Source organism: Platichthys flesus, chromosome 3, assembly GCF_949316205.1.
Source record: "Platichthys flesus chromosome 3, fPlaFle2.1, whole genome shotgun sequence".
In the NCBI taxonomy this organism is placed as follows: Eukaryota; Metazoa; Chordata; class Actinopteri; order Pleuronectiformes; family Pleuronectidae; genus Platichthys; species Platichthys flesus.
This window is the reverse complement of record NC_084947.1, coordinates 12101257-12123908: the sequence shown is the minus strand read 5'-3', so window position 1 is coordinate 12123908 and position 22652 is coordinate 12101257. Positions and strand designations below refer to the sequence as shown.

At 40.4% G+C, this 22652-nt stretch overlaps 1 protein-coding gene across 1 annotated transcript; it reads right to left on the bottom strand.

Annotated features, from left to right (window-relative positions):
• Positions 1 to 2612: 2612 nt before the first annotated feature.
• On the bottom strand, positions 2613 to 21840 carry kntc1 (kinetochore associated 1). Its single transcript, XM_062385052.1, has 61 exons — positions 21700 to 21840; positions 21477 to 21597; positions 20821 to 20936; positions 20538 to 20616; positions 20341 to 20418; positions 20218 to 20252; positions 20018 to 20128; positions 19631 to 19724; positions 19302 to 19354; positions 19077 to 19189; positions 18914 to 18968; positions 18714 to 18812; positions 18559 to 18602; positions 18395 to 18457; positions 18227 to 18302; positions 17876 to 18001; positions 17563 to 17729; positions 17251 to 17362; positions 16911 to 17054; positions 16768 to 16824; positions 16461 to 16532; positions 16216 to 16335; positions 15521 to 15664; positions 15330 to 15425; positions 15059 to 15162; positions 14835 to 14937; positions 14618 to 14752; positions 14384 to 14503; positions 13867 to 13939; positions 13488 to 13555; positions 13093 to 13394; positions 12761 to 12933; positions 12499 to 12599; positions 12008 to 12152; positions 11843 to 11899; positions 11588 to 11751; positions 11405 to 11509; positions 11175 to 11303; positions 10951 to 11067; positions 10700 to 10809; positions 10376 to 10592; positions 10025 to 10114; positions 9776 to 9941; positions 9149 to 9207; positions 8819 to 9035; positions 8663 to 8736; positions 8350 to 8560; positions 8006 to 8118; positions 7849 to 7904; positions 6948 to 7026; positions 6737 to 6861; positions 6505 to 6640; positions 6301 to 6396; positions 6120 to 6176; positions 5723 to 5777; positions 5492 to 5555; positions 4988 to 5117; positions 4794 to 4883; positions 4086 to 4240; positions 2914 to 3016; positions 2613 to 2766 (listed from the first exon to the last, which is right to left on the bottom strand). Exons 1-61 carry the CDS (start codon positions 21838 to 21840, stop codon positions 2731 to 2733), a joined length of 6651 nt encoding a protein of 2216 aa, XP_062241036.1. The 3' UTR covers positions 2613 to 2730.
• Positions 21841 to 22652: the final 812 nt, after the last annotated feature.

Sequence of the window (22652 nt, the reverse complement as noted above, 5' to 3'; positions counted from 1 at the left end):
ATATGAATAGTTCACGTTCATAGTTCACCATTTAAATTCTGAACTAGTTCATAGTTCAGTTCATTTCATAGGTTAAGGTGGAAAGTGAGCCATTTTTGTAAGAGGCCAGAGCTGTTGTGTTGCAGGTATGGCCTGCCCCTTTAAGGAAATGTTGTTGTGTGTGACGTAGTGCACCTGGGTATTGTGGGAAGAGACGTTAAAAGTGTGTTTATAACGAGAAGTGACGGAACACCTAGAGGTGATGCAAGTGTTGCTCCTGCTGTTTATCAGAGAAATAAAGTGGCCGCATTCCAAGTAAAGAAACATCTCCTCCTCCTTATTCACGGAGCGGTCCGGACGGCTGGTTACCGGACAGACAGCGAGCCAAGATAACCCGTGAGCCGAACTCCAGACTACGGCTCGGAGCCGAGACACTGGCCAGAGAAGAAAACACTTGGAATACGTTGCTTGTTTGGCGTGCATGTGCGTGTGCGATGAATCATGGGTCACGTAGTGCGAAGTCGAGTTACTTGGTTCAGGTTAGGCTACATCGCGGACGTTTCACGGGCACTGAGCAACGACATGGTGCAAGCATTCGATTTAGACAGCGTCTCTCCTCAGGAGATGGAAAACATTCTGTAACGTTTTAGCTAGACCTCAGATAATATTGTAACGGACTGGTAGTTAGGTTTATGTTCTGTTTGACTGCTATGTGTTTGTTATGACTTATGTTCAGCTAACTACACCATGTCAATAAGTATTGGGATTTCCAGAGAGTCAGTGATTCAATCGGGGTGGGGTAAGTGACAGTTCTAGACCAATGGCTGGAGAGTTACCTGGCATGACAGGCTCTCATTGGCTGATGAGTTGGCATGTCAAGGGGGAATAAGGAAGGGGAGTGAAGAACACAGTGGTGGATGATAGGAGTGTCGGAGTTACAACAAGAAGTGTGTCGTGTTCGCTGGACTTTAATAAGTCTCACATAAAGAGAGAAGTTTCCTGTTGTCTATAAGCGAGGACGCTGAAATATGAATGTGTTCACCGTTCAAATTCATTATTTGTAATTGAGGTGCGTTCAGTTCATCGTTCTCATAAAAGTGAACGTGTTCAATAAACGCGTTCTTTTGCGTTCGTTCATGCACAGCACTGATTGTGATTCAGCACTTTACAAATTAAACTGAATTGAATAGAATAACAAGAATGGCACTCTGAAGAGTAGATACCTCCGCCGGGGCCAAGCAGTCTAATTTCACACAGACACAGACACAGTCCCCGAAACGAGCCTGATCAAGATCTCTGTATTATCGTGTGGAGGTGAGGGGGCTGGGAGAGCCCCCTCACCTCCACCACAGCTGATTGGTCCTCATGCTTAAAGGGCAGTGTCTGCGATGCCCTGACGAGGAACTCAGACACTGGAGAGAATCCCAGACACACACTGAGAGACGCCTGGACTGAGCTGAAAAGCTAGTCTGCTTTATGTTTGATTAAGTTTATGGGTGGTGATTAATAAAGCTTGTTAAAAAACTGTGAAATAATTCGTTTTGCCATATTGTCACCAAACTACACCTCAAACCCCCCAATAGTTTGATTCACTCTTATGATCGCATATGAATTAAATTAAATACTGTCATTACAAGAAAATTACACCATACTTCTGAAAAGTCATTTAATTGTTATATAAATATGAGATATAAATAATTTTTCGTTAAAGATTGTATATTTATTGTTTTCCTCTTTGGTCAACGATTTGTCCTTCGATGTTGGAACGAGAAATAACATTTTTTATCCTCATCTTATTTTCCTGATATTTTTTTCATGTGGTTTCAACATGTAAGCATTAATACAGACTAAATTCACAGAAGTAATCACAATAAGTGAGATCCATAAAACAAATTAACATTTAACTTGAATCCTATTGTTACCTTGCATAATATTTCATAAGAGAAAAAAAAAAATTCGAATGTCCAATAGAAACTAGAATGGGAGTCAGTGGAGCATATACCTTGCCAAAGGCCAAACAATACTTAACGTTTCTCTCACTCTTAAAATATGAAATAAAAAGGAATAATAATAATCCGCATTAAACTGGAGAAACTCATCGATGCCAAGCCAATTATTAAGGCTTATTTTCACATCAAGATCCAAAAGGAAAAGGAAAGGAAAGAGCCCAAAAAGTCTCTACCCCTTCGACTGGAACTGAAATAAAATGTGTTTAATTAGAAGGGGCCCAGGCTCGTATCCCTCCAACGAGTTTGTTGCAAATCAGTTCAGTTCAGCAGAATCGGCTCGCACTGGTTCTAATGAACTAGACGAGCCACAGACTAATGAGTTCAATGAACTTCCGATCTGAGTCAATGTGTTGAAATGGGAGACCCCTGCCTGTTGCAGCTGACAGATTTGGAGAAATGATACAACAGTCACGACAACAGAAAGCAAAATAGCAAAATGTCAAAATGTCAATTTTCAATATCCTGTGGAATCCATGCTCCAAATAACCAAGCTTTTCAAAGTGATTGCAGGCTGTAGCCAGCAACAGTACTGAGTCCCTAATAAAGTGCTTATAAATATAAAACAGCCAGGAGCTACTGCTGCTTCTAAACTTGTTTCAAGAATCTCTACACACAGTTGTCGTTAATGAATTAAATTTATTCAGATATAACATGAACAATTCATAGATAAATGTTAAGTGCAAATATTGCATCTCTGTAAATGATAAATGTTACAATGTACAGCTGAAAGAATCGATCCAGCTCATCCTGAAACTCCATTCTGCATCTGGAGAAACTCCTAAAAACCAAAAGTAGACTCGCAGAATTATTTTGGTGTTTCACTAATCACAGAATGAGATAGTGGAATAACAGTGTTAATGCCACACATGAATAACAGTTTGTTCTGGTCGTGGTTTTTGTCCCAGGTGAAACTGGCTCGGGTTACCTTCATGTAGCTTGGCGACGGGGAGCCGTTTGTCAGCGTTTTCCCTCCGTGTTGCTCTCTGTGCTTCATGTACTCACAAACGAGCGAATCAGCATCATCCTGACTGAAGAGCAGATATAAAAAGAGTCTGATGTGCAGATCTCGCATCATACATTTGAAAAGGTCAAAAGCATAATGTTGGTTTTGTTCTGTTGAAGATCCTCAGACACCAGGTGTCAGTTTGCAGTTAAACTGGACTAGAGCACCATTAGGTTTCAAGCCCTGTAAAACCCAAAATAAACGGATCCATGGCTTTACATAAAATTAAACCGAATATTTAAACATCATTGTAGCTCAGTTAAGCCTGAAACATGCTTCTGCGACTGCGTCTGCGTCTGCGTCTTTTCACGCCGCTGTGGCGCAAGACTCGTTTTCGTTCATGCTTCCCCAACCGTTGCTCGTCTTACAAAGCCATTCCGCGCCTGAACACTAGGCGGAGTAATGCTTTTTGTCGAAGACGACCTTAGAGACGCCTTCTTTCTTCTTCGTCGATTGTTTATTTACATAGCCACTGCGGCTCCTCGTAGCCTTTTTCTGGCGGACAAATCCGCCAGTCAGTGACAGGTTATACAAGTGATCATACTATCGGATATCTTATGCCAAGTGCTCTTATATTTGGTCCATATTCGTTCTTCTAAATCTTCCGTGATTTCTGCCGGTATTATGGGGGCATGAAACCGGAAATGCAGCTCCAGAAGGGATGTAGAGCAGACCAATCAGTGAGTGAGCTTGCGGAGCTTTGCCGTAAATTTTAGAAAAGGGGGTCGACACCCGTCAGCACGTAAGGAGGGATACATAAGCACGTAAGGGACCCGGAAGGGCTCTTGCGCTTACGGGCCCGTGAAAACGCAGAAGCATGTTTCAGGCTTTAGAACTCCCAGAATACAGATTGTACAGTGTTCCTGCCTTCAGGGCATAAACTGGATGTAGAAGTGACAAAATTCAGTTTGAAAAACTGTGTTTGGGCAAGAGGGCACATGTCCAAACTTTGTACACTGTCTGAAAGTTTGAGCAGGAAGTAAAGAGCAACTGGAGACTAAATTAAAAATATGTCAGATATCAGAAATGTTTGTTGCTTCTCTGTGATATTTAGTGCCAGAGGGAGAAAACATTTTAATAAGCAAACAACGTACCAGTTCTGGCTGATTAGGTGGTCCGCCAGGTCTTTCACCTGCTCTGGGTGGCCACTTAACACCATGAGCTGCTTCAGTTGCTTGAAGTGTTTGGTCTTCATCAGTTTCGGGTGCTGCCCATTTTGGATGATGAACGTTAAAACAGTTTCCCTGATCTGAGGAGACATAATGACAATAGTGTTATTTGATGTAATCATGTAACAGCTGAATTGAAATAAAAAGAAATGGCAATTAAGCGAGCAACAATGCAGATACATTTCAGGGCACTGGATGTCTCGCATCACTTCAGAAACACAAGCACACACCCACTCACACAGACACACCTCTGCATTAGGTATGGTTTTTATTTATACATTTTCAGAAACATAAGCCGTTTTTAGATGGAAGCAATAAGGCCAACCCCTTCATAATCTTTACAGCCCTAGACCGGTCCGACTGGGTTTCCTGTTTAACACTTACACAGAAACATGTGAAGCTGCTATAGGTTATTACACTAAATACTGTGTGCGTACTCTGGAACGTACAACGGTACAACGTTTTAAGGCCTTTTAATTGTAAAATTGAATTAAAAACCTTAAAATAACATTTTCTCTGTAAAATATAGACTTTTAAGGACTTTCAGTCACCCTGCTTGATATCAGTTGACATGTCGGTTCTTCTGTGGCACAAAGAGTCTATATACACATGTTAGCTAAATAAAGCTCAAACCTGTGAGGGGACTCCAGCCAGTTCACCAGTGTTCATAAGGTCCTCCACCTGCTCAAGGACGGTGACTGGGTTGCAGATGGAGAGAAAGCCCTGCAAGCAGCAAAAACACACAGGGGCTCAAAGCTTGTGTTTACATTTAAAAGTTCTTCCAATCTGTTATTTCTAACATGTTGTACTGACATGGACGAACTCACCTGGATCTGCTGGGCCTTTTTATTGGCACAGGGGATGAGAAGGAGAGTTCCCAGGGCAAAGGCGGGCAGATTGAACTGTGCAAAGCGATTTGCAATTCCTATCAGGTCCAAATTCAACAGGAAGGGGCACCTTGGGAAGACAGACGACAGCACAACTGGAGTACAGGTGAGGACAATATGACACATTATTCAGGACATCACTGCCATGTTTGATAAATGAATAAAGGTCACTTCCAAAAGTTTTCATGCAGCTAGGTTTGATATACTGGAATGTGTTAGCTCTGTTTAGAAAGTTACATTTCTCCCTGTCTGTTTGTTGATTTGTTTGTTTGTCAAGAGGATTACACAAAAATGACTGAATGGATTTCTAGGAGACGTGGTGGAAGGATGAGCCATGGGTTGAGAAAGACATGATTCAATTCAGAAAAGGATCCTGATCAGGGGGAAGATCGAGGATTTATTAACATTGGGAGATATAGCTAACAGAACATAACTAAATCCTACTTGAGGAGGAGAACAAAGGTCCTGTAGAGGGTCGCCTGTTGATCAGGACTCAGAGGAACAGAAGCTGTCACCAAAATAAAAGAGATAAGACAATGAGGAAAACATTTACATTATGAAAATGAAGTTATGTTCTTTTATCAGAATGTTGTACGAATAAACATCAGTCAGTATCAAGACGAGTAAATCCATGTTGTTTGTCAATGAGGTGAATTTATGTTATAAATCTAGTACCTGAGACAAAAGGTGCAAGTATCATACTCCTCCAGGTCCTGGAGAAACTAGTTATCTGGGGAAAGATTAAAATAATTCAATAAATACATAAAAAAAAAGAAAAAACCTTGTCATATTTCAGCAGCAATGGTAGGAAACATTTAATAAAACGCTTGGCTCAACAAATGTTCGAACAGGACATCCGGTGGTTTGGTGGTGAAGGGAACAGTGAGGCCACAAAACCGTAACATATGAAAAGAACACATTCACTCTAAGCAGGCGTATATCTGAACACTGCTTCTGGTGCAGGCTGTGTCAGTTATGTTTCTTGTGTTGTTTTGGCGATAAGTCATATATTCAAAATATATATGTTACATTATGTATGATAATGAAACAACATATGAGTTTTAAACTATACCTCCCACAGTGCAGGCACAGCTACAACTGCCTCTAGCACCCTTTGGAGATGGCTGATCTGAGGGGAGATAATAAATACATGAAAGTTTTATTTCACACCTAGAAACAAACTACAGACAGAGATCACAAATGAGTGAGAATTGAGTTAGAGTTAATATAAATCAAGGCTCATGATTTTGTACCAAGTTGAAGCTGAGCAGCTTTTGGAGCAGACTGTTCCACAGCTGAGGGTCATACACCTGATACTCCAAACACAGGTCTGCCACTAAACGCACCGCCTGAAACCAGGTGGCAGAAAGGGATTTTAGTTTCTCTGCATACAGCCTGTGTGAAGCCTGTAACATTTCTAAAATATCGAATCTAAAAAGGAAGAAAAGAGACAGTACCTGTGGTTCATGACTGTGATTCTTCCACAGCCCTTTCACTAAGCCCTCTTTGGGACTACTGAGGAAAGACTGCAAGGTGTAGGGGATGTTTAATGCCTCCAATTGAGAGACAAAGATGTAGCACTTCAGGTAAAAGCTGAGTGAGATATGAAATACAGAAGAATTGATGATTATAAACCTGATTTAACTTAACTTAAGTTCATACTGATTAATAGCTATCATGGCCTCGTACTGGATTTTGGTCCTAGGGATCTGTAGCCGAGCCTCCAGTGTATCCGCATCAACGAGGCGAACGAGACAAATCAGCGCTCGAGTCCGATGGCAGAAGGTCAAGCGAGGCCCAGCAGAGCTGAGGGGCTACAGGAGAAAATCCAAAATTAGATAGAAGCCACTTTCTCCAGAATCTTTAACCATTACCGACTCAATTGTGATGTATTCCTCACCCAGGTTTCAGCAGACAGGATAGGATTTAGAAGACGGACGGTTTCATCCACGGGGCAAGAACTCAGCATGTACACCACCCTGAGGACATGTTAAAAAGCTAAATAAACTGAAGGGACACAATCTGGTCTTTTAACTCTTTGACAAGTCACTGTCGTTGTCAAAACATGAAGTACAATAAATTGAGAAGGCAAGTTTCATTCAACAAAAAGGCAACTGAAATGGCAGTTTTAGGTTTACTGTACAAAAAAATGTCCAAAGGTGTATTAGGGCCATAATGAATAAAAATTATTCTGAGATAACAAGAATTAAGTCGTAACCCACAAAAAAATCGAAATATGAAATACATTTTTTAGGAAATAAACAGAAAAGACAACTTATGCTTTCTGGATCCAAAGTCTAACTAACCTCACTGTTTACTGAACTATAAAGCCTCTTTAAATATCACATCGATTTAACCAACGATAACATCAAAGTCGACCACTAACAAACAGTTCCCCCTCCACCAAAGAGCCCATTTTCTGCAAGTCTGTGTGGTTTTTCGTCAGAATAGACTCTGGTAAAGTAGAATTTAACAAGAGGCTCTACATAATTATTTTTAACACAGCGACAAGATGATCTTCCTCTTCTGGAATGGCACGTGTGTGAAAATTAAAACTTTATATTCGTAATATAATAACTGTGCTGATTTTTCCCCCTTTATGAGACCTTAATACTCTTGGCATAAAAAGTTATTTAACTTAATTTCCAATTTCAATTTTGAATACATTCTTAGATCTCAGTGATAGATCAATAAAAACATTTAACTCATATTCACACATAAACACTTTTTGATAAAAAACAGTAATTCAAGAGGGTAATCAGATGCAAAGTGCTGCAAAAATAATAACGTGAATTCATTACCTCATTAAGTCTGGGTCTTCCTCAATGTTGCTGACACATTCATGATTACCAATATCCTTTATAAAGAAAACAATTGTCAAAAATGTACAAAATCGAAATAAGATTTTTGTAGTAGTGGAAAAAAAGTTGTTAAAGGGATGAGCTAGGCCTGTCAAACCTTAGCAACAACAGGGCCTGTTTTGCAGATCCACTTTTCCAGCATCATGTTTCGGATTTTCAGGAGATCCACGTTGTTGACTGCAGCTAATTCTTTAACCACAGTGTGGATGTCTGAGACAGAGACAAGGATCAAGTTTAAAAAAGATCCAACACTGTTGATTTCCTCTTCCAAGTCACAGCATACCTATTAATTTCATAATGAATTTTGAGGAAGTATGGTGGAGAGAGGTTAAGTGGAAAACTATTTATAGCTGATTGCAATGTAATGCAAAAGAGCTCATAAGAGAATAAAGCTGATCACATTGTGGAACTTTACTAGCTTCTGAACTTAAGTGATCTCACCAGGATAAGTTTGACCTCCTGACTCTCTGTAGCGCAGATCCACGCTGCTGTGCTCATGCAGGGCCACTATGAGCCTGGCAGGCATCCCAGTCAGTTTCAGATGCTCTGGGCTGTTTAGCTGGTTGGCAATCAATGTATTCTCAGTGGCCGAACGCTGGAACTGCAGCTTCAGCTTGGAAAGAAAGGTCTCCCCTCGGGCCCGCGCTGACTCCTGCATGGGATCCAGGGGAAGCAGATTAAAACAAGCTAATGTACATGAATACTATTCCTGGATAGAGAGATAATTATGTCCAGGTGAAAAACACATACTGACCTCAAGGTTTGGATCTTTCAGCCATGCATCCCCGAGACCCAAACAGAACCTGAGTGAATGAGCCTTCTCGTTGCCTATAGAGAGGAGAAAACAATTCAGTGCATATGTACAAACATACTGAGCTGTGTAGCGTAGTGGCTGATCTGTAGGTTAGACCTGGTGGCAGTTCCTGGGTGATTTTGTGGGCGGTGGCAGCTGCCCACTCTGGGCTCTGGATGCAGTGGATGTACTTCATCATGGTCTTAGCCACCTTGAAGGTCTCCTTCTTGTAGCCTTGATTTTGACCTTTCTTCTTCTGCTCTAAGAGTAGAGGCTTCATCTTCTTCTCAAACACATGGTTCGCTGCCGACATGTATAACTTGTCAATGCTCACCTGGAAAGAGACAGGAAGGTAAGAATAAACTCCAAAACAGTCATAACCTAATAAACAATAATCTTAAAATGTTGTGATTTTTAAAGACTACATGTTAGGGGAGTGGGCTGTACCTTCATCAGTTTGCTAATCAGAAGAAGAGTGGGGAAGGTCTCCTCACTGAGCTCAGGACCTAAAGAGAAAAGTAGTTTAGTTTCCTCAGGCTTAACACATGTCAATAACTAATAATATCAATACATTTATATATTAACAATAAAAATAAACATCTTTTCATCAGAGGCTTGACAAAGAATCGAAATGTTTAGAATCTGTCTATCACCCGCCTGAGGTACACAACTGCGGACTGATTTACGGGTGGTTAAAAGTAAGGAACTAATTCTGACTTGATGCCAAGAGGTAACCAGAGCAAATCTAAAAACATCACTAGATTACTCATCATGAGAGGAATTTGAGATTGTCAGCAATAATATTTGAGAATAAAAATAAGACGAAAAATTACAGCCGTGTGATCGGATGCCTCTGCCACTCAGTGCAGTTTCCGTCGACATACATTGTATTTCAAGACTCATGAGGTCACTGTGGCCATTGACCTTTAACCATCAAAATCTAATCAGTTCATCTTTGAGTCCAAGTGAACTTTTGAACCAAATATGAAGAAATTCTCTCAAGGCCTTCATGAAATATCGTTTTCACAACAATGGGACAGACAGAAGGATGGACGGCTACATTTTCTGACTCACAGATGATCTTCCAGTAATGTTTGGTCTGCATCAGCAGGTGGAAGGGCAGTCTGCTGTTGGAAAGGTGGTTTGGCAGGAGGCTGTTTTCCAGGAGATATGTGTTCTCCATGTCTGAAGGAGGGGCGACCCGCTTGTAGGATGTCAGGTGCTGAAGGAGGGCTACGGCCTGGGCAATAAAAGATGTTGTTTACAATTCTGTGGAATAATAACAACGAAGAACTCCTTAATGTAAAAAGTATATTTTTTTACCTGACTTATAGAAAAGCTGGTGACATTGTCATCTGCAGCCTGTATGATCTTCAGCACTACTTCAATCCTCTCATAGTTGTAAGGGCTGAGCTGTAAGAGAAAGGCATTTTGTGAATAGCCATATTAAATTGGGAAAGAACAGAATTTGATATTACAACAGTTACAGTCTTGTGTTGCATCTATTTGCCATTGTGGATAATTGTTTTTCTATATCTTAAAGAATGACTATTAAATAAATATGATTGTTTTATGTTTTTCTTGAATCAGCCTCTAGGTGAACAAAATGTCTCTCTTTAAAAATCAATAATCTGAATATTCTTCTTCTAATTCCAACCTCTTCAATGCTCAAACCTTGAAAAGGGCAGCACAGAGACTTTCAGTCAGCTTGCTGGTGCTGTGTAACATCGGGATTATCTGCAGGACTCGCTCCAGGACATCTGCAGGACACAGAGGCTGCACCTCCACCTGTCCTGCACTTGGGTCACCAGCACCTTCCTCGTCCTCTTGGAGCAGCAGTAAGGTGGTGATGTACTGGTTGATGACACTGTCGCGGTCTAAACCAAAAGTTCTGCAGATATACACAAGAGACTTTTAGCGCAGTCTGGACCCAAAAATACATTTATATTACGCATTGTATTTAACTGAAAATATGACAATGCAGAGTGAGCTGCCTACCTGCAGTACTGGAGAATAATGTCCGGAGTAATTCTCCTGTTCCTCACCAGGACAGGGATCAGACTACTCTTCATCTCAGGCTGCTGACGGAACACTGGCTGGATGGAAATCTGCAGCAGAGTAAGGGTACACATGTTGATATCAAGACATTAAGGAGTGGCAGCCCCTGGGGAAATACTAAATATACTAACACTAATTGTATAGAAACGTTAATTCTGATCAGACTGCCCTTGGCCAAAAAGTTGTATTACGTCAAATTTTCCAAGCTTGATTCCCCAGTCGGCGTCAGTGATGACAGAAAGAAACTTCTCTTGTTCCTCTGGCTCATTGTACAAGCTGCAGAGATTGGCTCCGATTCTCGCCACAGCCTGAAATAATCAAGACAGAGCCACTGATTAGATTTGCTGAGTATAACAAGGATGAAAAGCTGCACATACACATGCACATAAAGAAGAACAGTGAGCACATTGCCTACCAATATTTTGTCGTAGTTTTGCCAGGTGTTGTCAATAACCTTCCACAGTGTTTTGAAGACTTCTACTTTGGAAAGAAGCGTACAGAGTCCAATGGCAAGATCACAATCGACCACTCTCCAGTTGAACACCTGGGGCATATAGAAAATACAGATTTAGTTATTTAAAAATAGACAAACATTCTGTGAATATGCTTCTACTCTCATGAGACTGGAAAAGAAGTTCAACAGACCTTGTTCAACAGAGCCACAGCCACAACATTTAGAGAGGATGTGGTTGACTTTTGGAGATCATTCAGGCATATATTGTACTTCTTAAGCTCTTGGGTATCATAAAGCTGAAAAACAAACAAGGATGTTATAAGGGTATAATAGCACTAGCATTCAAAGCACCACCGGACGTGTTGCAGTCATACCTGCATGCTTAGCTTTATGTCCATAACATTGGAGGTGACGTGCTGCAGGCAGCTGCCATACGAGTTGACCAGCACTCTGAGAGCCAGCTCCAGCTGACTGCACTCCTGCAACATCTGTAACATGTTGGCTAGAGGACCCAGGAGGGGCCGCAGGTAGTTTGAACCTACATGTGGGACCAGACAAGATGCAAGGGAAACATTCAAAACTACAACTTTAGGAAGAAAGAAAACGGAAGAATCTATTTGAATGCCTACCATCTTCAAATGAGCAGTGGGAAAGACAGGAACAGTCCAGTGGGTGAAGTTTGGCATCTACAAGAAGGGGAAGCAACGGATTAAACCAGCCAGCTGTAGAGTGCCTAAGGTGATGATATCCTAACAAGGACATTAAATAAATTATACATTTAAGCATCTTCCTACCCCAAGATATCGGCAGCAGGCAGTTGGTAATTTCATACTGGACAGGGAGCACCGACACCGGGTCCAGAACAATGCAGTCTTCGTTAAAAACGTCTTGGAAACTCCATTGAGAATTTTGATCTTTTTCTGCCTCCAAGGTCAAATCCTGTGATATGACACAGTTAAATACAAAGTCAGCTGATTTGTGACAGAGAACAATTTTTTGACAGTACTAATATGACCTCATTTTCTTGCTCGTTTCTTTTTGGACAAATATTTAACTTTTAAGACATGTATATTATACTGCAATTCTAGCTGTGAATGCAGAAACTAACTCTTGAAATTCTGTCTTAATCCACCATGTAACGAACCTCGTTCATGAGCAATTAAAAATAATTAAAACATTATGGTTGATTTAAAGAAAGTGCATAGACCGAAATGTTTATAACCAGACTAAAATAAAGTAAAAGCAAAGTTACGTGTTATTCTTTGGGAATAGATAAGATACTGACCTTTGCTATAAAGCCATAGTTGTCTGATAACTGACACTGGTGATAGACATCCATGGCTATCCGTGTGCACTTGCAAAGCTCGAGACAGTCCAGGAGCAAATCTGGAAGAGTGATTATATTTATGTATTTTGAAACTGAAGCAGTTTTCACTGCACGCGATTAAACCAACACCTTCAAAAACTGAACACCAACAGGTGGTCAAAGCTGCAACACGGACGCAGCCGCACGCACAACAAGAACATTGTTGTTATGTGTTCTTTACCTGGGTGGCACACTGTGATGGCCTGACCGGCCAGATCATGGATGATTGCTGGCAAGTCTGTGTTATCAGGAAGCACCATGGGCACATCTGCCTCAAGCATCTGACATAACGTCTTGGCAGCAGTGAACAAAACTTTCCCTGTGCTGGTGTTACAGTGGTGTTCATACAGCTCACTGAAGACACAACATAAAAGATAAAAACATGAGATTCTCCAAATACCTTGAACCACTTTAAATATTATATACAGAAAACATGGAAGGAAAGATTACTAGCCCTAAGCTTTTCCAACCGCCACATTCATACTCATTCATACAGCATCCACATGTGCAAACCTGAGGATCTTGAGGGCCTTGTCTACCTTGCCCACTCTCAACGCTCGCAGGGACAAGTCAGACCAGAGCTCCTGTTCCGTGCGCTGCAGCTGTCTTCCTAGGCGACGTAATCCAGCTTCTGTGGATATTGTCTTGGTTTTGCCATCTGGATCGTTAGCCACAACCGGAGTTGTCCTAGATTTCCCCTTAGCTGAACGGCGACCACGTGTGTTTTCATAGGCTGTGATGTGATGGTCCTGGATTTGTTTCCTGATGTTTGGATCTTCATAGTTAGATGGCGTGAAGAAAACATCAAAGTCCTCCTGATGGTAAGTAGACAAAAGGCTGCAGGTTAAACACAAAACAAAAGAACAGATAAAATAACATTTTAAAAACATTGCGTGACAGCGGGTCACCTGAAGGTCGCCGATCGCCTTGAACATGATGAGGTTGTTCTCACACTCCATGCTTTTCAGAGCATCATCTGCAGAGGACATGAATCGGATGTTCAGGTCTACCTTTCTAAGATTTCTTTCCCTAATTTAAGACAATCATTGCCTTTTTTAAATCATTACAGATGACAGAAATACAAAGGTTGCTTTAAATAGCTATGATGTTTTACTGCTCTAGATGGCAAAAAAACTAAACATTCCTAAAGCATCAATATCCGTTGACTAAATTACTAGGTATAATGAATGTATAGGTTTTAATGTTTAGGTTTCTAAGAGCTCGGCACTGTGCTTCCTGTGTCCCCCTGCTTTTCATGTTGTAGAATTGAGTTGAGTGAAGACTTACGCTTTTGGATGATGTGCAGGTATTTCTGAGCCTCCACCATCACCTGAGCTATGACCATCTTATGCTTCTTGTGCTGTTAAGGTAAGGCCAAGAGAGACAGTTCAGACATATAAACTGCCAGAATGAACACTACAGTCACCATAATGCTGTTCTACATTTTATATTCACATCTTGAGGTGATCATTTCAAGTATGATCTACTTCCAGGCATATTAGCGCTGTGTATGTGAAAATGTGATCACATGAGTTTTGTTTTATTAGATACACAGAAAAGTGTATCCTTGTACGTCAGATCAGATATCTGTCAGCCATAGCAGAGATGCCACATCGAAGTAACATTTGCTTATGAGCAAGAACAACCTGGACCCTTTAGTTTTATAAAGCAGCTTAAAAAAGAACCGAGTATGAACTGAACTGTCTTTAATTTAATCTACTTAAACAAAACTGAGCCTTGGATACATGTACTTAAAATGTGATTGAACTTTTATTTCACACACAAACCATGTCCCTCCTCTCACCTCGTCAGATATGTGGGCTTTGTCCTCCAGCTGCAGTCTGGCCCAGCACGTTAGACGCTCAACCACAGTTTCTGCCTCTGCAGACCTCAGCCTCTTCAGGACTGTCATGCATTCCTCAGTCTGCAAATAGAAACAAATATTATAATAAAAAGTCCTACTGACATGACAGGAATTAAAATAAAGATACACAATATACAATTTGGTGATTTCATTTGTCCTGAATGATCAGCATACCTTGCCTTGACCGATCAGCTGGATGAGAAACAAATAATTTATCTGCGAGGTTGGAAGTTTGTAAGCCTCCGCAAGTGTCAGGGAGTCTTCTAAAGACATCGGCAAGTCTTGCTTCAGGATGTATCTAATCAGTGTCTGAGGGAGATATAGAGGAATCAGAAAATGTATAGTCAGGTATAACATAAGGTATCATAGTAATAAATTAGATCAAACGTACCAAAACTTGAGTGTTGTTAGAGAGGTTGAAGTTACGGATCCCGTAGCCACGAAGAAGTTTCCTTATCTCCATCAGACGGTAGCTCTCCTTTAGAAGCTCTTGTCTGGAGAGTTAATGAAACAGTGAAAGATCATATAAATGTATGTACGTATAACATTTATAAAAAAATAATGGTTCATTTGTCACATTAAAACTATTTCAAGATGAGAAGAAAACAAACATACTTTGGTCCATCCATCTCAAGGTACTGCTGAACTAGTTTTTCCACCACGTTACTCCAGGGTACGACAGCTTTCTGCATGATCTCCAGCACAGCATCCACCATCAGCTGACAGGAAATACAATAATGTGAGATTTGGAACTTAAACCTTTCTTTCCATCTTATTTCTGGCTTTTCTGTTGCTGTTGAGGCAGGTTTGGTTTTCAACTCAAATACCATGAACCTTGAGCATGTTGTGAACTGTGTTGTAAATGAAGTGTTGTTGGGAAACCTACATCAGTATCTGTCATGCAGCCAAGTACAGCCACTGCTTTGGCTTCCCACTCTGTGAAAAGGGTTGTGGTCTGAGAACTGCAGCGCTCCAGCAGATCCTAGTGAAGATGAGATTGAGAGGAGAAAAAAAGGCATCATCGCACACTAGGAAAATAAAAAGTGGAATCCCTGTTAGGCTGTGGCGGAGGTTTACCTGGATATACTGTAGAAGTAGCTCATCAAAAGGAATGTCATGCTCTTCAGCATAGGGCAGGATGCTGTTTTCCACTGTGGCAGCGATCAGCTCTGGAGCCAGCACTTTGTCCAGCATGAAGAACGCGACACTCCGTTCACTTCCCTTTCAAATTCACAGAAGAAAATGTGTTGAAGTAGAAACAACACAGAACTCACTCAAAATGTACTAAGAATATAGCTCCATTTGTATATGTGAAAACTGAACATTTTGCAATATGATGTGATTCATGGCAACAAGCTCGCAATGTTTTGATAGATTTTTTTGCCATTATGAATACCATTGTAAAACCCCATGATACCCACTTGATACCTCTAATTAGATGTAAGGTCTGTCACTTTTTTCAAAAATCAAGTTTGACTGAATTTGACATGACATTAAAATGATAGTGAGCGCCCTCTGCTGGATTATAAGGCAAACTACTTTAGCTAGTCTGATGCATAATTACAGTTTGAATTTAAACTTTTCCCCACACAATTGATTCAATGTTGGAATTTCTAATAAAAGTGAAAGCCCCATCAGATGTCTACTAAAAACTTGAGACCCAGATTATTTACTGACGTTTTCATTGCTATTTTATCCACTTTTGTAAGTTTTGCTAAACATTTAATTGAAGTGCAGGTGTAATTAGATTACATCACTAATGAAAGACACACCTTCTCAAAGACCGAAAGTGAAAGCCTGCAGCTGTATTTACGGTGAAGGTCCAGCAGCTGACGGAGGTTTGACACCATGGACTTGAGATTCTCGATCTCCTCTGCACCGTAATTATCATCCTGATTAAAAAAAATGAAACAAATTGAGTCTTGCTTATTCAGTTACATATATGCTCACAGGGAGATCATAATTGAAGAGTACAAACTGTCACTCAAAGCACATACAGGAAATGTGGCCGACTTACAGATTTCATACACGTCCATAAAGAGGGCAGTCCAAGCACTGCCAAGTCGAACCCGTTCTGTGGCCAAGCTCCCTGGAAAAACAAGTTACATTCATCATTGTTGTTTTGACTAAGTTGACTGATTCAAAGCTTTTGTGTTTTACACAATTTATCGATAAAAATACAGTAATCTAGAAAGATGATTTGAACAACTGATAAACAGCATGTTCCCTTTCTTCACCAATTATTATCTATGTTTTTAGCTTGCATTGCTATTCTTGCATCTTCCAAATCAACGTGGAAAACCTCTGCTGCTTTTTCATTTTACCTTTTCTGTCAGCTCCAGATTCCTTGCCCTTTGCTCTAGCCATCTTGCCAGGATTCTCTACAAGACAATTAATGTTACTACTGAAAACATAGGAGCACATGGTGAAGACATAAGTACTTAATGCTTGAAGGGACATATCGTACTTGTCCTGTTGGGAGAACTCTCCTCACAAAGGGAACAATAACTGTCCTAAACCATGGACAGAGATCTTGGGACGTCACTTCCTCTGGGATGGCACTGAGCACAGCTTCAAGCTGGGGCTCATCAAAATCCAATCCAACCTCACCCTGTCAAAAAACACAACAGTAAACCACATCACAACTGACACAAGATGACAATGTTTCCAACAAAAAAATATCTTTGTTTGTTTGGCCATTTTTATTGATGTCGGGATTTAATTTAAGCAACATCATTATTGTTGTAGTTTATTTACACAACAATGATAATGGGGAACTTTGATCAGTCCTTTTAATGATTTATTACCTCATATCTGAGCCAAAGGAGCTGAGCACCCTTCATGTTTCCTTCTCTTAAGTGCGTCAGAATGTCTCCTAAAGTATCGGTGCTGTTCAGAAACTCGATCCAGGCAATGCCACTATGGAAGACAGAGAAACATACGGAGGTCACCAATGATTGTGCATTAATGGAAAGACTGCAATACAGACATTTTTACTGTGTAAAATATGATAATTGGACCACTTTCATAGTGTTTTTTCAGTCTTATCTGCCCCTCAAAGAGGTCGTTTTCCCCCATTCACAGCCGCCAAAGGACAAACTTCTGGCCACTGAACCTACTTGAAATTGTCCAGGCTGTAGAGGCTACAGAACGTTGCCAGTCTGGCCAAGGCCTCTTGGATCTGTAAAGATGAGTATCGTGTGGCAGCATGGTTCAGCATCTTTTCTGCTGTGTCAAAGGTTGGCCATGGCGCCTTGAGGCAGTATTCCACCACATACTGCTCATCCTAGGCAGCGCAAAACATAACCTCTATTTAGAAGCAGGTTGATATTTGGTACTAATAACAAGTTCTGTATAATCAATACACTGGAACAGGAAACTGAGAGTAGATCAAATACTGAGACAGCTCAAATAGAGCGTTGTTACACTCACTGTGATCTTCATCAGGTTGGTTTTGGCCTCGTCCACAAGTTCAGACCACACATTTTGTCCATATCCACCCACTGATGCAGAGGCCAGCTGCTCCAGCACAAAGTCGAGCTTCACCTTATAAACAAGCTGAACAAAAACAGGACTGTTAGCTGTGTGTAGCCCAGGTAAGGCTTGGAAAATATCACCCACTGCACCTCTATTCTACAGTAAAAATACTACTTGCAAAGTATTTCTACTTTAAAATCCCACTTCTTTGGAGATATGTTAAAAACATATATTACCCTAATGAACACTAAGGGCAAAAAGCCCCAATCACATGACTGTCACACTTAATAAGACAGACAAACAAACCTCTAAATCCAGCTCAAATGTGATGGCAAACTTCTCAGCCTCTTCAAACATGTGTTTGTGAAGAAGTCTGCTTAGTCTGGGAATAATAGAAAAGTCAAGAAAATTAGATTACATCGGCAGTTACTGAAGCAATGTATGTGTATGTGTCTATGTAGTAAAATTAGATACCTGTTTTCAGGCAACGCCTCTGTGAAGCATCTGACAACAACAGAAGATATATTTTCTCCTTCGCTATTTAAACAAGAAAAACAGAACATTGATGATTTTAAAACATTTACCATAACATGTGAGTTGTGGCTTAACTTCATACGATCACGCAAAACATTTCCTACCTCTCTTGGTTCTGACAAATCCCCTCAACTAAATAAATTGTGTCCTGAAATCAGAGGACAAAGCAATATATTTTAATTAACAGCAATTTGAACAAAAAGAAATAGCACAAGGAAAATCCATACATATTATAATTCAATTATGTTTTTTCATATACCATGTTTATCTCTGTCTGGACAAGACAAGAGACTGAGGAAACATCCAGAGAGTAGCAAATCGTCATGGAGGGCAGAAATCGAATTTGGAGCGAGTTAATCTAAAAAGAAATTAAACCAGCTGATCAAGTTTAGAGTAAGATGTAAGACAATATTTAAATATTCATTAAACGTTTTTGAAGAGGAGGAGTTGTACTGATACCTGACTGCTGTCTTGCTTTGTCAGTGCGATCATCTTCATGCTGCCCTTGTCTTGGCTGTAACACAAACATAGTGATTTACTTCTTTGAGTTAAAGGGTTAAAAAGAGGCTCTGCCCTCTGTATTATCAACAGCAACAGTATGTGATTGAACACTGATACATACGCCACCATAGAAGCAGAGCCACACTCAGTGGTGAGTTCAAAGTCGTGAATGACAAGATCAGGCCAACAGTTAATCATGACGAGGAAATGCAGGTCCCAAAGACTCAGGACGTCCTGAAACCAAATAAAAACATTAGGACATCCACATGTAAACTTCAAGTACATTATGATTGAATAACATCTACTGGTATATCAAACGATAAGATGGAGTCACCACTGAACTCACCTCAGTGTCAAGAACATACAAGAGATTTTCCACCACCACCATTTTTCTCACGCCTTTAAAAACATAAAGAGAACATTGTTATATCACAACTCTGGCATTAAAAATGTGTATTTACTATAAAACAGTTTCTTTTGTCTTTCTATGTATTACTTCTTTTCTTTACCTAACACTTGAAATTCGAGTGCACATGTACAAAAAGCTGATTCCACACAATCATCATTTGTTGTTTCAAGAAGAAAAAATGTTAATAATATATTAAAATAAGTATTCAGCGTCTCATAAAATGGAACATAAAAAATGTGTAGCAATGAATATTTACTGAAGGTTACCTGGAATTAAGTTACTGTTGACGGATTGAGCAAGACTCATCTTGGCCTGATGAGGGTCCATCTTCCAGTGAGTCACAACATGTTCTTTCTCCCCCTTTGAAGATAATAATGTTACTGCTTTATGTAAGGAGTAAATACCATTCCTAGACAGGTTTCATACAAAGGTGAGCACTGCCACAGACTTTAGTCCACTATGAAATATAAAGAAATGACACTGTATGAGCAGTGACTAAAATAAAGTGAGCAATAAATATTTGTATTATCATGGTTCATAAGAAGAAGACTTTGTTATATTTGTTCCTTTAAGAATGTTTTCATTGGAATGAAACCAACATATAGGAATCAAAATGTAATTACAGGTTGTAAATAAATTATAAAATCACTGACCCCAATCAGTAAGTGGATTTCATTGCCCACATTATACAACACTGCAGTACTGCAGCCCTCATCATGGTAATCCTCAGTGGAGCAGAAGTCTATCTTGATATGAGACTGAAGCTGCATAAAGGGAAAAAGTTATTATTTATGTGCAGTTCAAAAACAAATGTTATTACCTATTATATTGAAAGAAGACTGTAAAAACGTACCTCTTTCAAAACTCCCAAATCCTTTTTTTCAATGGCTAGGTTGGCAAAAGAAAAATACATTTTGATTAGGTCAAAAATGGCTCCAAGAAAACTGTAGGCTGACTGTACCTAACATTTTGATACCTTTCTCGATCTTTTCCAAAGCAAGGTTTGTGATGTGGAAAAACCCATCCTTAATGAGAAGGAAAACGTGGTATGTCCCTGCCAACCAGAAAAACACAGTTCACAAGTTTAAAAAAAATCCAATACTATAAAACAACTAGAGAATGAATTCCAAATTCCTTCATTAGATTCTTCTCACAACCATTCATTAAAATCACCTAAGGATGCTTTGTCCTCTTCTATGATGAGATAGCGAATTGTTTTCTTATCTCCACTTGATGGATTCTCTACCAAAGCCTACAAACACAGAAAATCACAGAAACGACAACACACAAGTATAAAATAACCTTTGAAAAATACAGTTATCAGGGCTGTTACCGCTGACTAATATACCATAAAGTGTTGAAGGGGATTTCAGTTAGAATAGGGATATAACAATATAAGGTCAGACACAGTCTAACCTTAGTGGGACTTCTAGATATTTAAAAAAAACATGCATACCCTGGTGAAAAGGATTCTCTTTTGGGGAACATAGATCAAATGAAGATTTCCATTTCTTTCACAGACCACCAGAAACTGTCCATCCAGACACGCATCAATAGCGTCCACATCAGTTTCTGAAAAATAAATCTTGGTTATTAATCAACAGTTATTACTGTGAGATGTCTAATTGCTGGAAAGACATGTCGAAGTCTGGCATGTGACTGAACCTTAAAATCCTCTAACAATATGATAAAGGTTAAATATCAATACATTACTTGCAACCAAAGTTAGCAGACACAAACTAGACCAACTGGACCCCCTTTTCATAGGATATGGGGTTTGGGATGTTTTCTTTCAGGAAGTGTATGAAATTCAGGACAGTCATGCATTCACTCAGAGTTTTATGTATGGATGAAATTGTAATGATAACAAATTATTTCCCTTTTTGCCGGGGACCCCTCGGTATTCCTCCAGAGCCTTCTCCCTTTGAGAGCCCATGGCTGTCACTGTCATCTGAGAAGTAACTAAAGCTGTCCGACATAAGTAATGCAGTAAAAGAATTCCTTCTGAGTTGCAGTGGAGTAGAGGGAGAAGGCTGCATAAATTCTCAACACCGATGGCAAACAGTGTGAACATGCAGAAGGGGGTGTGAGCATGAAATCAATGATGCAGACCAAAGTGAAGCAGCAGCAGGATGGTCTGATAACTCTGGTCAAACAGGATGACTGTCTTGTCAGCAACAACGATGCTCCAGTTCGAACCACTGGAGGAGGAGAGGCAGGGATCCGTGAGCACCTGCGAGAGAGAGCATGTCCACCCAGTCATCGATCGGTGCTTTATGAGGATAGGCTTTACTAGTGCAGTACAGTTCGTATTGAATAGGTTACGAGACGTTACCTCGTTGGCAGTGGAGATCTTGACCAGTGTGTCCACCTGATACAAGCCGCTGCCCCCCTCCTCCCGGGACACACTGCCCAGACACCGCAACGTGTTCGTGTCCTCGCTGGTCAGAAGCTCCACGTCGGTCCACGTCGCCATTCTGAGCTTCACCTGACGTGGAAGAAAACAGAGCCGGTTCTTATCCCGCTGTTAAAATTCTCGGGTGTGACTTGAAGTGCTACATTGACAGGGCTAGCTAGGTTAGCATCTGATGTGACAGTAGCGTTCGAGCGTCGACTTAATGTTGTGATAACGCAAATGCTAGCGGTTGATACGAAAAGTACAAACCTACAGTATTGAAGAAAGACTGTTGGTACCTGCGGGTAACGGTTCATATGCGGCTTAATGTGTAGTAGCAGTTTGCAGTGACTCACCGTGAACACGAAGATAAATAAGAAAGAAACACAATCCTCATAATTCGGATGTAGTCGCTTTGTAATTTGGCGGGTTGTTGTGGGTCCACGGAAGTAGTTTTCCCTCAGCGTTGCCTTCCAGCTGCAGCTTCCGTCGAAGGCTTCGAAGACGGGTGCGTCGTTTTCACAAAGACAGACCGCAGTAATAACCACGTTAAGCGTACTTTGCTAGTATCGATCCCTGATTTGATTCCGATATATTTAATTGATTCGACCCGTTTGGTTGCGCATGGTTTATAAATAATCTTGCCTGACAAGCAAAAATACGGGTATAGTCTCCGCGTTCCACACAGAGGGGACGGGCTGTTTGAGAAATTTCTCGTGGGGTTGCCAGGTCGGACACCTTTCCGCCTGTAGCACTGTTTGTTGCACTAATGTGTTTTGGAAGATCACTGTTCCTTACTTCTTTCCTTCACCAACAATTTATTATTAGTTTTCACTACTGCACCAATTTCAGAAAGAAATACCAGCGTAGTTCAATAATCCATTTAATCAAAC

Excerpts from the sequence above, each read along its gene's own strand:
- kntc1 (XM_062385052.1), bottom strand. The coding sequence starts at position 21,840 with ATGGCGACGTGGACCGACGTGGAGCTTCTGACCAGCGAGGACACGAAC. Across the intron at positions 20,617-20,820 it reads AGAGAATCCTTTTCACCAGG|GCTTTGGTAGAGAATCCATC; the intron begins GTATGCATGTTT and ends CTGTGTTTGTAG. Across the intron at positions 10,115-10,375 it reads TCTGTGCTGCCCTTTTCAAG|CTCAGCCCTTACAACTATGA; the intron begins GTTTGAGCATTG and ends TTTCTCTTACAG.